At 39.7% G+C, this 15,007-nt stretch overlaps 2 protein-coding genes across 2 annotated transcripts; one reads left to right on the top strand and one right to left on the bottom strand.

The window, feature by feature from the left end:
• Positions 1 to 2,110: 2,110 nt before the first annotated feature.
• LOC133960681 (uncharacterized) lies at positions 2,111 to 5,261 on the top strand. Its single transcript, XM_062395473.1, has 2 exons — positions 2,111 to 2,333; positions 4,502 to 5,261. The coding sequence occupies exons 1-2, from the start codon at positions 2,159 to 2,161 to the stop codon at positions 5,062 to 5,064; spliced, it is 738 nt and encodes a 245-aa protein (XP_062251457.1). The 5' UTR covers positions 2,111 to 2,158; the 3' UTR covers positions 5,065 to 5,261.
• Positions 5,262 to 11,015: 5,754 nt separating this feature from the next.
• LOC133961139 (claudin-18-like) lies at positions 11,016 to 14,771 on the bottom strand. Its single transcript, XM_062396138.1, has 5 exons — positions 14,552 to 14,771; positions 12,135 to 12,299; positions 11,900 to 12,035; positions 11,695 to 11,808; positions 11,016 to 11,157 (listed from the first exon to the last, which is right to left on the bottom strand). Exons 1-5 carry the CDS (start codon positions 14,769 to 14,771, stop codon positions 11,016 to 11,018), a joined length of 777 nt encoding a protein of 258 aa, XP_062252122.1.
• Positions 14,772 to 15,007: the final 236 nt, after the last annotated feature.

The raw sequence follows: 15,007 nt of genomic DNA, 5'->3' as shown, positions 1-15,007 counted from the left end.
GCGCCACCTACTGGCAACAGTAAATAAGCTTTGTTTTACAACTATCATACAATTTACATAAAGTTTTTACAGTGTGATGGGTAGTATGATTAATAGTGTTGACCATAATGATAAATTAGCAGGCAAGAATCAACATCACATTATGGACGCATGAAGGGAAGCTCTTATCCTTGCCGCAGTGCGCAAAACGCATGCAAAGCTTCAAAATGCATGTGGTCAGGCCCTTTCAGTGCTGCTTTTCAGGCCTAGAAATTGTCATTTATTTTTGGTTTTACTGTCGGAGTTTGTTTAATTTAATTATTGAGTATTTCTACTTCACTGTCTTAGTACTTTTACTTGTAATGGAATACTACTTTACTGTCTTTTACCTCAGTGAATGATCCTAATTATTCTTCCACCATTGGTTAAGTTTATTTTGTTGCTTATACTTTAGTACCTGTTTCACAAGTACTCGTAACAGAGTATTTCTAATGTGCAGTATTAGAACTTTCGTCTCTTCTTCGTCCTCCAGTCCAACAGGGGTCGCTGCTGGCTCGGACCTCGGAGTTTCCATAGATATGTGAGTCTCTGGTTCCCTGCCGCTGGCTTTGAGTCTCCGGTTTCATGCCGCTGGCTCGGAATCTCTGGTTTCATGCCGCTGGCTCGGAGTCTCTGGTTTCATGCCGCTGGCTCTATTTGTTCGCTCAGAGACTCAAAGTGCGCAGAAATGAGCAACATGTCCGCCGTGCAGCTGCTGCGCGTGTTGGTACATGAGCAGATCACCGCTGACGCTGAAGACATCCTACTGCAGTGGTTCTCAACCTTTTTTCAGTGACGTACCCCCTTCGAAGAAAAAATTCTGCCGAGTACCCCCTAACCAGCGCAAAGCATTTTTGGTTGAAAGAAAGATGTAATGTGATTTATTAAGCCTTGTAACTAGACACATTCAAATTTAAAACTCCATCAATGTCCATAACATTGCTCATTTGAAGTGGTCTCTCTTGAACTATTTCGAAATAAAAAGATATAAAAATAACTAAAGACTTTTATTATAATCTCATTATAAATAAAGATTTGTGCACCTCAAAATAATTATCAACTTAAAGTGACCTCTTTTGGGATCATAATAAAGTATGTTCTCAAACTGAACTCATGAACTTAATTATAGCTAAACACTTCTTCCCAAAAAATAAATCATTAACTTGGTTTTAAATAAAAGATTAGCTCAAAACATTTTCTTTTAATATTTATCATCTTAAAATATCTTCTTTAAGGATCGAAAAGAATACTGACAGGTAGCTTGTTTCCTTTTGCTTCGGGGAGGCTTTTCGCATCGTGTCTTGAGATGACCTGAATTCAGAAAGTTTCCTCTTAAAAAACTCAGGTGGCTTACCAACATGACTTTCATGTTTTGTCTGGAGATACCGCTGAAGAAGTGGTGGCTTAATGCCACTGTTGGCTAATCTCTCCCCACAGAAAAAAACTAAAAGTGAAAATAACCCAATCTATGTTATTGTTAATATTATTGAAGCGTCTTTCTGTTATTTTATTGTGAAATATTTGCTCGCTTTAAGGTCATACAATTTCATTTCCGCTTTTGTATTACATGCTTTTATTTTGAAAGGGTACCGGTAGAGACGCGGACTTCTTGTTATGAATCATTAACTTCACAACGGAAAACTTTTACGTTATAGCGCCCCTCCGAAGAGGCACAAGCTCTCACGGTGTTGTTTAGGGAAGGCTCTCTGCTCTGGTTTCGCCTTCTTTGGCGCTTGTCCCTCCGTGTTTCAGCAGCATTGCTGCTGCAATTCAACTCGACTCCATTGTTGAAGTTTTCAAGGCAGGTGATGACAGGGGATGACAGGTGGCGTGTGCCAGGTTGGGTCAAACCATCGTTATGGGGAAACTGTTTTTTTATGATAATTAAATTGAAAATCCTACTGAATATAAAATTTAGTTCATGAACTTACACTTATATTTTATTGAATATTTGTTAAATAAAAAAATTTCAAGGATTTTTGAATGGATGCTAATTTAAATATATTAAAAAAAAATCTCAAGTACCCCCTGGAGTACCTTCAAGTACCCCCAGGGTTACGCGTACCCCCATTTGAGAATCACTGTCCTACTGCATGTGGAGAAAGGAGGAGGAAAGGCTCAAATCCCGGCGCTGAGAGCGATGCTAACCGAGCGGCTCACGGCAGCGGGGGAGGAGATCCTCGTGGGCCTTGAGGAAACCTTGTCAGAGTACGAGGACCTAGTGGAGCGGTCCGAGCGTTCCGAGCGGGAGATCTGCCGCCAGAGGAGGCTGCTCGATGCCGTGATGCAGCCCGTAGTCCGGCTGCACAGAGCAGGTCAGTCCCTAGACTGTGGCCCCATATAATTTTAGATATGGGGCCACATACTGCCCACTATGAGGTGAGGGCCGGCGCGCGCCGGCTGAGGTGGGATTCCTGCCCCCGGGGCTCCGTGCACACCATACCCCCTGAACCACTTCGCGTACCCTGTACCCCAGTTTGGGAACCGATGGTCTATGGCAGGGGTCACCAACCTTTTGGAAACTGAGAGTTACTTCAAAGATACTGAGTAGTACGAAGGGCTACTTGTTTGATACAAACTTCCTGAATAACAAAGATCAGCTTTTAATAATAATAATAATAATATCTGAAAAGATCACGTCAAGGTTAATTATTTCTCACAATAATTATTAACAATGATTTCAACAACATTTATTCCTGTTAATCTGTTTCAACTTTGCTTAAATTCAACTTAATTTAAGTACTTTTGGTGACATCTATCACTACATTCCTCCATCAGTATGTACTTTTCAAAAATAGAGAAAAAATGTATTGAATTATAATCACTTTGTTAAAACGATGATAAAGCTCAACCAAAAAGAACACATGCATGTGACTGGGTTGTTTTTATGTGTCTTATTCATTTGTTGGGTCTCATACTGTCAGTTGCCAGAGTTTTCAGACCTAAAATACACACTGGTCTCTCCTCATGTCTTCCGTCATTCACTGTGAACCAAAGAGCAAGACAGACATCATCGTATTTTCTTTTCAACTTGTTTTTTTGAACACTGTGTCTTGTTTGTCCCTGACCGGCTGCTTCACGGGAACGAGTTCTGCTCTCGTGTGTGTCTCTAAGTGAGTGAGTGGGGCCGGAGCCCCGAGGCCTGTGTGTCTGTGTGGGCTGTCTGGAGACACACACACACATTTTTTTTTTTGAGCATGCCTTGCATCCGGCGGGCCGAGCTGGACTCCCTGGCGGGCCGTATCCGGCCCGCGGGCCGTATGTTTGACACCCCTGCCCTAGAGGAACTGCTCACATGCTAACGTTAGATAGCATCAGCTCGAGCAGCGGAGTTAATACGTCCCACTTCCTGTCTCTGTCTGCTGCACCCGGCTGCTCCACCTCTCACCTGTTGTGAACGAGTCTGTGCAGAAAAGCTGCTGCTGTGTTGTAGTGATGGGAAGTTCGGATCATTTTACCAACTCGGTTCTTTGAATCTCATTCAGTAAAATGAAGTAGGGCTGCTCGATTATGGAAAAAATCATAATCACAATTACTTTGGACAATATCAAAATCACGATTATTCAAACGATTATTAGTATATGTGCCCTTATTCTGAAGTCTATGCTTTATTTTTTAATCACTTCCGGTTCCGGTAAACACCGAGGATGGCTGCGTGTCTTATTAGATTAGATTCAACTTTATTGTCATTGCACAGTACAAGTACTTATACAACCAAATGCAGTTTAGCGTCTAACCAGAAGTGCAAAAAAAAGGAGTTAAAGTGCAGAGTATTGTGCGTATATGAAATATAAATAAATAAGATATGTTAATTATTCCTCCGTGAAACCAGGATATCAGTGCCTGGTTATTCAAACCCTTAATGATGGCAACCCTAACACTGTCTGACCGGCTGACCAGCGCGGAGAAATGGGGGTCCGGTCTGACCGGTCTCAGGCTCAGGCGGGAGTGCGCTTGAGAAAAGCGGTGCGCTGCGCAGCCACTACATGGTCTGCTGCTGCCCTCTGCTGCTGCCCTCCCTTTTCTCGATGCGCGGCCACGAGAAAATGAACGACTCGTTACTCCTGAGTCCTTGTAATGATTCGTTCAAAATGAACGAATCGTTCACGAACGACACATCACTACTGTGTTGCTTATGTCTGAAAAAGAAAGTCTGGACACATTTCTCTGAGTTTAACCCACAGGTCTTGTTTGAAAGCAGCTTAACTAACTAACTTCCCCTCGCCCTGTTCTCCCCTGTTATTGACCCAATTGGTTAATTTGGCCTCAAAATTATTTTTTTTTAATACCAGAAACCCTTTGTTTTACGCTGCCTCCTTTACGAGCTGCATCGTAACAGTAATTGCAAACAACCTCAACATCTCTTCTTCCTGAATGTAATCCTTCAAAAATCACAACAGTCGACATTAAACTACACAACACAAGTTTTTCAGAACACTTCAGGAAACTCTGAAATGAAAAAACATGTGTATTTGTGTTTCAGTGTGTCCTGCAGACGTCCAGCAACTGATGGTGAATAAAGAAGAGGTTCCCCCTGAGCAGCAGCAGTGGAGACCCCTTGTGGACCAGGAGGACCCAGAGCCCCCCAACATTAAGGAGGAACCGTGGACCAATCAGGATGGACAGAAGCTTCCAGGACTGGAGGAGGCTGATATCAAGTTCATATTGACTCCTGTCGCTGTTAAGAGTGAAGAAGATGAAGAGAAACTTAAATCGTCAAAGCTTCATCCGAGTGAGACGAAGAACAACAGCGCGGACTGTGGAGGACCAGAACCAGCCAGGAACTCAGGTCCTGATGGACGTTTACCCCCAGTTCCGGAGGACAAGGCTGAAGAGTCTTCTGAGACTGAAGACAGTGAGGATGATTGGATGGAGACCATGGAACCTCAGACTGGTTTAAATACAGGAAATAGCAAACAGCCTCTAAGTGATATGGGATGTAAGTCAGAAACAAAAACATTTAATTGCTCTGAGTGTGGTACAAGAGTTAACCACAGGGGCCATCTAAAATCACATGAGGATTCATACAGAAGAGAAACCGTTTAGTTGCTCTGAGTGTGGTAAAGGATTTAGCTATAGGCGCAATCTAAATACACATATGAGGCTTCATACAGGAGAGAAACCATTTAGTTGCTCTGAGTGTGGTAAAAGATTTAGCCAAAGGTGCCATCTAAATACACATATGATCATTCATACAGGAGACAAACCGTTCAGTTGCTCTGAGTGTGGTTAAAGATTTAACCAAAGGGCCAATCTAGATATACATATGATCATTCATACAGGAGAGAAACCGTTCAGTTGCTCTGACTGTGGTAAAAGATTTAGCTATAGGTGCAATCTAAATATACATATGAGGAGTCATACAGGCGAGAAACCGTTTTGTTGCTCTGAGTGTGGTAACAGATTTAGCCGTAGGTGCAATCTAAATACACATATGGGGAGTCATAGAGGAGAGAAACCGTTTTGTTGCTCTGAGTGTGGTAACAGATTTAGCCGTAGGTGGCATCTAAATACACATATGAAGAGTCATACAGGAGATAAACCTAAAAGTTGATCTGAGCGGTAAAAGATTGAATATTCAGTCTTATTGTACGAGACGTGAAGATTCTTAAAGGAGAGAAGTGATTCAGTTGCGACCGTTGCAGCAAAATATTTATTAAGAATTTTCAGCAGAGATTCATATTATGCATATTCATAGCTCACTGTTCTAAATAGACTATTAACAGTTTTTATGTCCCTAGACACTATAACTCATTGAATAACACAAAAGATTTCTATTTGTATATCTTGTTTCTATTGATTTCTACATAATTTATATCTTTTTCATAATGTCCTTCATGTCATTTTAAGGTTAAAGTGTGTTCCTTGCAGTGTTGTGCAAGTTGTCACCTCTCATGAAGCAGTTCAGTTCATACAAGTCATGAATAGTTCACGTTTATGTTTACCATTTAAATTCTGAACGATGTCATAGTTCAGTTCATTTCATATATTTCTATTGCCATTGTATATGAGAGCGAGAGCTGTTGTGTTGCAGGTATGGCCTGCCCCTTTAAGGAAAGTTTGTAGTGTGTGACGTAGTGCAGAGCAAGGAGTGTGTCTTTTTCGTTGGACTTTAATAAAGTAACACATAAAGAGAGAAGTTTCCTGTCGTATATAAGCGAGGACGCTACAATGATAAGGTGTTCACCGTTCAAATTCATTATTTGTCATCGAGTTGCGTTCAGTTCATCGTTCTCATAAAAGTGAACGTGTTCAATGAACACGTTCTTTTGCGCTCGTTCATGCACAACAATGGTTCCTTGCACAGCACGAATGTGTGCTTTTAACTAGTTCATATGATTAAATGTGTTCTTTTAAAAAAATAGTTTCGATGACAGTGTGTGTTCACCTTTATCTATTGAATGTGTTTCCAAGAATAAAAGTAATAAAAAGATAATGGCGTCGTCGCCCGCCTCCTCTTTGTTTCTGTACGCACGGAGGCTACACTGGCTACAGTTGAATTGTTTTATCACAAGACAAATTAATCAGCTTCTCGCAGTCAGACACGTTTGTTTGACGTGACGTCTGAACTGTACAATTTCAGGTCAGAACTTCTGACATAGGATTCGTCTGGAACGCAGCATTACACACACACACACACACATGGACAGTGAAGCAGCGATGACAGAGGAGCCCTAGTTGACATGAATGACAGTAAATGTCAAACAGCAGGATTGTTAAATTCAGAGACAGCTTTGATGTCCCCAATCTATAAAATTGAAGATAATTAATTTGATATGCTTGTGTTTGTACTGGGATGGTTTGGTTCCGTTGGTCAATCTGTGTGATACTGGACTCAGTAGATCACAGATCAATATAAAACAACATAGATCATAGGGCAGTCATTCAAAACAAACTTATGTGCTCGGGCCCGTTCAGTACTTGCAGTCCTAGAAATTGTCATTTTAAGGTTTGGTTGTATTTGTTTTCATCTCAATTTGAAGTTGATCTGATGTAAGCCCTGGTACAAGTACCTCAAAGTAAAAATGTGAAAAATGGCCACTAAATGCAAAATGGCGGGCTTCCTGTTGTTTTTTTGTACAAAACGTTGTACCATATTGTGATATATTGCATTTGTCTAACACTTATCGATCAAACTTATAAACTTGAAGAAACAATAACAGGACATTTAGTATATTAATATTATTTATTGTGTTTAATTTTCATTTATCCATTTTCCCCTTTAAATCAACCAAATTCAGTGTGTGTGCTAGATATATAGGAATTAGTGTGGTCATTCTGGAGGACGTCCTACATTAACTGTAAATTAGTTATATCATGAAAGATCTACTAAATATTAGCAAGGGTGAATTTGGGTAATCTGGGACAGTCTATGAGGGACAGTCTGTTTATCGATAGGACTTTGTGTCAGCATGGATATCATGTTGTGGTTTGGCGGTTTGTGTTAACTTTATACATCACCTTTGTTACTATAATACATTGAATAACTTTTAGCCTGCCCTATAAAATTCTCTGTTCATATAGAATATTTGTCATGAGATGCTCAACTGCAAAGATTTTCCTGACTCTCACGGACACATACTTCCTGTTGACTCTGACCGGTCAACAGGAAGTTCTCCACAGGCCCAAGTCTCTTGTCTTGTAATCACAAAGACTTGAACATAAGTCTGATGATATTGTAGTTTTTCTCCCCCCGTTGATCTTCAACACGTATATTGTTACTGATGCCATTAATGTGGCTAAGCTTGATGTGGCGTGTCCCAGCCTCCACCCACAGCTGCCCAGCTCCTTTGTTTCACTGCTTGCCTTCGGGGTTCTACTGCTTCAGCTCAAACACAGCTGTTGTCTGAGCTGGAGCCATTTTTCATTGACAGTAACAACTGTGACTGGAACTCCATTTTATCCTGCGTCAGTAGAATTCGTATGTTGCTTCTGAGAGCTGATTCTTTGCTATCAAAGATAATGTAGGACCTGAGGGATATGGAGGGAAAGGTACCAAACGACTGCAGTCTACAGCTCTGCCTCCTTAAATTCAAGATAAAAATGGTAGATTTGCAAAACTGAGAAATGAAAAATCTGCTTTTTTATAATTATACATTTACACAAATAGTTTTTATAGTACTTGATATTAAAGACTATTCTTGCATTCATATCTATCTAGATATTTTGGGTGCCACCAGTGAGGAGCCCCTTACAGTTTGAGTTCAGTCAATTCAGATTTTTACATTTTTCATTGTAATAAAGAAAAGTCCTCCAAAACTATATATATTTACAAATTTTAATTTGTTTCAATTATGATAAGCTATTATCATTTAATTTCATCAGTTTAATGCTGGTTTTTGCATATTGAAAGCTGCTGAAATGTCATATGTACGACATATAAAATTGTGACATTTTGGCTTGAGTTGTTGATGATATAAAAAAAAAATGTTTGGGAATATTTTGGGCAAATATCTGTTCTTTTATCTATGTTCCTGCCAAAATTGTATAGCATACATCTTAATTTGCTCCTAGTATTACTTGGCCTGTGTGTGAGCAATTTGCCAATGATCAGTTGGGATTCATGTAGAGGGTGGTGCTGATTGTCAGGTGCCCAAGTGTGTAAGACCAAGGTCTCAGCATCTGGGAAAAGGACAGAGAAAAGATAAAGCAGGACCCCTGAGATCTAAGACAAGTCGATCAGATCAACATAAAATGCGTAGCCTGAACAGAGCAGTGACGTCTCAAAGCCAGTAGGTGGTGCAAGACATCCAAGGTTGAAATAATATTGGTTGGATTTTCATCAGCTAACTCTGGCAAAACAAATTCCTTTTTTTCCCATCTGTGTTAAGTGGAACCAAAAGTTGGAAAACTCAAGTTGACTTCTGAGCGGTAACAGACCTTGGTAATGAATAGGGTGGATCATTCAGGCTGACGAACTTTCTGCAATTGTTGTCATGATTGAACAAATGAAAAAAAACTATTTACCCCCTACACATTATTATGAATCTTTTAGTACAGTTATCATGAATTTACTCAATTTAAAACAGCTTAAAGTGGTTTCTTGATTGTTACACAACACAGCATTCAAAATTGTTCATTTTGGGGCAGTAAAAAATGTATACTCATATAATGTGATATTAAATCAGATTGTACTTATTATTAACAGTAGACGGGCATTTAAAGTGTTCCAGCAGTTTGCTCTCAGCTCAGGAGTGAAGCAGGTGATATTAGTGTGTTCTCATCTCCTCCAACATGGAAGAGACTCTTCACTGGAGCTTAAAAACGGTTAATCACGTTTTCTAAATGCAGAGACATTAATTTGCTACTATATGCATGATAATGAAAAACTCTTGTTGAGTGTGATTAAATGTTATGGTCTACTTATTACTTTGATCCCATGTTCTATCAATAAATGTCATTAATGAGGAACAAACCTGATTCTGTATGTTCTCCTCGGACATACGGTCACATCCCTTAAGAGCGGCAAAAAACAGTGATTCTCTGGGATCCAGTCCAGACACTGTTTCTGTATCTGAGCATCTGACCAGTGAACCAGGGTTACATCGAACATGCAGTGTCTATCTGATGGAAAACATTTGTTTCATTCAGTTACTGGGAAACATTGTGATAATTATTATATTTATCATATTGGTGCTGGAGGGCCGGAGATAACAGGTAACTACTATGGACAAACTGATGACCACTGCAGTTGTTCTTGATAACACTAATTGGATAAACAAAAAGACAATCATCAACAGGGGTGTTTGTCGCATGTGGATTGATCATTGTAGTGGGATATGAAAAACTCAAAATGTAGTTCAATTTTCTTTCTTGGTGAGCACTGGGTGGAAGTACATTATTGTCCATGTACAGAATCACATCATACTAAATGTTTTTTAATTAGATTAAGATTAAGATGCATTTATTTGTCCCAAACACATGCACAGACATGCACAGGCACACTCATGCAGGTAGGGAAATTTAACCTCTGCTTTTGACCCATCTGGTGCAGGACACACAGAGCAGTGAGCGACAATGTACGGCGCCCGGGGAGCAGATGTTGGGGGAGAAAGGTGCCTTGCTCAGGGGCACTAGACAGGGTAGGGAGAATCCTCATGGATTTTTGGACAGATCAATCAAGGTTCGTCTTTTTGTTGTTTCTCCGTGGAGTCGAAACAGAGACGAACCAGAGACCTTTTCTGCCCATAGTCCAAGTTTCTGCCACTAGTCCACCGCCTCTACATTATGAAGTAGACCATTGAAAACACCTGGTAATCTAATTAAACCTGTCAATTGAAATAGAAATAAAGTGTAGTTTTGTTACAATATCTCTAAAGTGACGGTTTAAGTTTAATCACACTTGTAAAACATATGGCAATGTCTTGGCTAGCAAAGACTAGTAAAGCATTGTAATATGTAAATCTGTGGCTAACCTCCTATTTGGCAGCATAATCTGTCAAAGATATTTTGAACTAATCAGATAGTCCTTGCTAATGAAGTCAGGATTTGTTTGATTCATATGTACATACATGAGAGAAAAATGCTTGTATCCGGGGAAGCTAAGCTTTCAAACCTAAATTCAGTATTCATGCTAACAATATTGACGTAATGTTTTCAAATTAAGATAGAAAAAGTTCAAGATTGTAAAATGTATTTTCAAACAGTTTACATCCTTACTAAACAGCATTTTTTATAAAAAATGTGACCAGCATATCACCACATTTCCCCTACAACATTACTAGCTCAACTCCGTATATTTGAAATTAAAAAAAATAAGAATCATTGTTGTTTTTATTTGACACAAAAAGAGAAAATACCACAAAACAGCATGATTTTATAATCGAAAAAATATTTAAAAAAATACACCTTAAATGTTTAGCAATTTTGTTAAATGTTAGAACAGAGAAATACAAAACACCCACTCTCCCTATGAATGCAGGCAAATAAAAAACACTCATTCATTATCACAGAGCTGTAGGATATAAAAAAGAGGTATCAGCGAGGGTGAAACGATTCTACACATAATCAAATCTCTGGTTCGACAGCCTTCCATCCACACTCTGAACCTTGTAGGAATCGTTGTGGGCCGGACGGGGTCTAGTGTCCGACTTGTACATGGTGTGTTGTGAAGCAGCTTTGTAGGTCATCCCATCGTACCTGAGGGATGTCAGAAAGTAATCCATTTAAAAAAAAAAGACAGGAAAGAGCAGGGATAAAGAGTTAAGTTAGAAGACCTTTTCGTCTCCTGCAGTGAATCATCATCTGTGTGACTAGGAGAGGAATACAAGTATCTGTGTGTATTGTTTTGCAAGCAACCTTGTAAGCATTTGCAGCTCCGCATTATATATATGCAGAGGGGAAAAAACATAAAGACACCAAAGACTTAATTTGCATTTTGCTGAGTATGTGCCTTTAAATGTTAAAGGAACCTAGATTTTTACTACCACATATAATGACAAAATCCATGGGTTTTATATGATGTTCCAGCTTTGTCAGATTTCTGTCTTTCAGTGCTGTCTTTCCTGCTTACTACACACTTCTGTTGGGACCATTGCTCTATTTAAGAGCTTCCGCCTTTCTGTTATTTTTTTATACAGAAGAGGAGTTCTGCTGTCAAAAGTTGCTGCATTTGCTACCAGTCATTTTAAAGGTCACAAGCAGCCATAGATTGATTCTATCTGTGAGTGAACGTACCGTTGCTTCCCATCTGAAGACATTCCACGACAAGCCAGACACATCAGGATGCCTCCAATGACCAATACAGCACCACCGATCCAGCCCACGAAAAGAGCCGGGCCAAACGTGTACCTGAGAGAAGATGATGATTATGGTAAAAATCTACTGAAAGTGATGTAGAGATAAAACCTCCCAAAATAGACTCATTTTAACTTATGTTGACCTGGGAGTCAGAGATCCTGAGAGTCCACCAATACCACCTCCATACGAGCCGAACCCACTTTCAGAATACGTTGTGAACCGAAAACTCTGCACAATCAAGTTAGCAAAGGCTGAGACCCCGGCAATGCCACAGATGCCTAAAATTTGAACAAAAGATACAGTACGGAATAAGGACAAAAAATGTCTAACTGCAATGACATAACTAGACATTGTGAACAAAGCAATACAAAAATCACCTGCAAGAACTATCATGATCCCAGCGCTCAGAGTCATTGTGGCTTTGATGTTGTCTTCCATGTTCCCCATTTTCAAGCACTTCAGTGCAAAGATGGCGATCAGACAGCCAATGGCTCCAAGAACAATGCCAACAATCATCAAGGCTCGGACGGCTTGGAGCAGAGCTGAAAGTCAAAGATGCACAATTCAGATTTGAAACCTATCAACGTTGTGTGGTAGATAGAAACATGAGTCGATTTTGTTAAGTATTGTAAAAGTTATAGGTTTTTACAGATTTACAGAAAAGGTCCAGTGCATAGGATTCAGGGAAATCAAAACTTTTCTTAGTTTCTGTTGATAAGTGTATTATCACCTGAAACTAAGAACTGTTGTGTTTTTTTGTCACCTTAGTATGAGCCCTTTATATTTACATTGGCCTTTCCTACAAAAGCACCAAGTTTCTACAGAAACCAAGGGTGAACAAACCAAAGTTTGACTCTGGAGGAGGCCTTTTGGAATTTTACGTTGCCTCAAGGCCCCCGTAGTTTCTTTATTTGTCACTAAAGCCAACGCACTGAACCTTTCTTGCAGTTGTTGTGTTCATGCGGCCCAATTCTCCAAGTTAACTCCAATTCAGGAGGAAACATTGCTCTTTTTTAAAGTTACAATTTTACGCCAGTAAATTGGATCCAGCTATACCAGCTGCTGGTTACACATTAACGCACACACATTAATAATCTCTAATATATTATACTTTACATTCAGTAACAACATTGTATCCTAAAAAGTGTCATTACGCGTAATATAGCATTCATATTACCACAAAAAGAAAACATGGCAGCTTAATTAATATTTAAATATTCAATTCATTAATAATATTAATATTTTTTAACTTTTGACGAACATGAGATTATTTGTTGTATTGCAAAAAACATGCTTGCCTCACAAATCATTCCTATTATGAAAGCAAAACACATTACTGACTTCTTGCTTTCAATATGCTCAAATTCATGTTCTTGTTTTAATTAGGAAATTAATACACATTAATAAATTCTGACACTAATAGTGTACATATATATATATACACACAGATGCAACAATGCAAAAAGGAAATTACTTAATAGGTTAGAGGTATTTTAGGTCATGCATTAAGGAAACAACTTCGTACTGTTGGTCAGAATCTGAAAATTATTTCAACACAGATCAAAAGTTTTATCGAATGATTAATCAGAATATACTTTAAGGAGCTCAACACGCGCGGTTTTCTCCTTCAATGAGAGTAAAGAAAGCGAATGAAGAAAAAAGGTTTACTGCAATTATATATTTACCTCCAGCAGTGATTTATAAATTCATAAATGAAGGCACCATGTAATAACACACATTGACCTAAATGACATCCGTCCACGGCCGTAGATATTGTACCTGTATTATTCAAGACTTAAGCCTTTAAAACCGTATATACAATGTGCTCTACACTACATTCAGCTGTTAAGTACAGAGTGTGGAAATGTACTTTACATTGTGTGACACTCTGGTAAAGCTTGTGCTTGCTCAGCTAAGCTTTGGATGTTTCATCAAATTTCCATCTGATTCCGGAGAGACACCATCGTTTCTGCAGTCGACTGCACTTTTATGCAGCAGGGGAAATGGAGAAAATCTGCCCTAAAACCTTCCAAATATGCTAAAGTACCTTCCAAGGTCCTTTGGAAAATGTTCTCCTAATCCAACCTGCTCGAGAAACATTCAAGATAAACTTTTCTCTTTTTTTTTCTCGTGTAAGTGTAATTCTCTTACCTGGCAGTCCCAATATGGTAAAATAAGGCCTGCACTGTGATGTTCCATATGCTGTCCCGACACAGGACTTCCACAGCCCAGAATAGGTGTACACGTTTGTTATGACGGTAAAAGATCGGTCCTGTAAGCTCCACATGTCCATTGCTGTTGCTGCCGATATCAAAAATTGCCCCAGAGCAGACAACATGAATCCTATTAACTGAATCATTGAGGCAGCCATTTTAGATGTCCCGCTCAAACAAAGTTAGCGCCAATGTCACAGCGTCGTGAAATGGCAGCATCGGTGCTGCTGCTTATCATTATGTACGCCTCAACAGGGAACAGCTCTTATCAGATGTTTACCTAAAGTCTTTGTCCCAGTTTCGGGAAACACTGGTGATGAGTCTCCACCCCTTGGTAACAAAGGGTGTGGTCTGACATTGACAATTGTTTTTTTCAGTCATTACACGGAAACAGACACAAAATGGTTTCATATCACGCCATTACTTTTTGGCCAGTGAGAATATAAGAAAAAAAATTCATCTCTGTATTTCCAGATATAGATTTGATTATTTTGTTTGCTTCTGTGATTATGTATTCCATTTCCGCCAACAAACAATGTAAACTTTTACACATCCATGAATCAATGTCTTCCACTATTTACCTGGCAGTCCCAGAATGGTGAAATAAGGCCGGCACTCTGTGAAGCCGGAGCTCTGCCGGACACATGAATTCCACAGGCCCGAGTACGAGAACACGGCGGTCACAGGATTGTCGAAGAGGTCCTCCGTCGCCCACTGGTCCATCCCTGTTGCTGCGATTATTGCCGCCGTCCCTAACAAACCGAGGAGAAAGCCCATCACCTGACAGAGAGTGGCGGCCATGGTGCTGCTCCTTCTGCCAAAAACTGAGCTGTGGATTCAAAGAGTAACGGCCTCTCCTCAGAGCTGCGACTGTGTTTGAGTACGATATCAGCAGTAGCGAAGTCAAGAAGGACTTCACCAGTGACCCTGTTTATCTGCACACAGCCCAGCCATGTACACAAGGAGTTGGGTGGAGCGTAACAGTATCAGTAAAATATGATTAATGTTGCGGAACTTGATGTTGTACTATGACTGAT

This window comes from Platichthys flesus, chromosome 9, assembly GCF_949316205.1.
Source record: "Platichthys flesus chromosome 9, fPlaFle2.1, whole genome shotgun sequence".
Lineage (NCBI taxonomy): Eukaryota > Metazoa > Chordata > Actinopteri > Pleuronectiformes > Pleuronectidae > Platichthys > Platichthys flesus.
The sequence above is the reverse complement of the archived record's forward strand: the minus strand, read 5'-3'. Positions and strand labels throughout refer to the sequence as shown.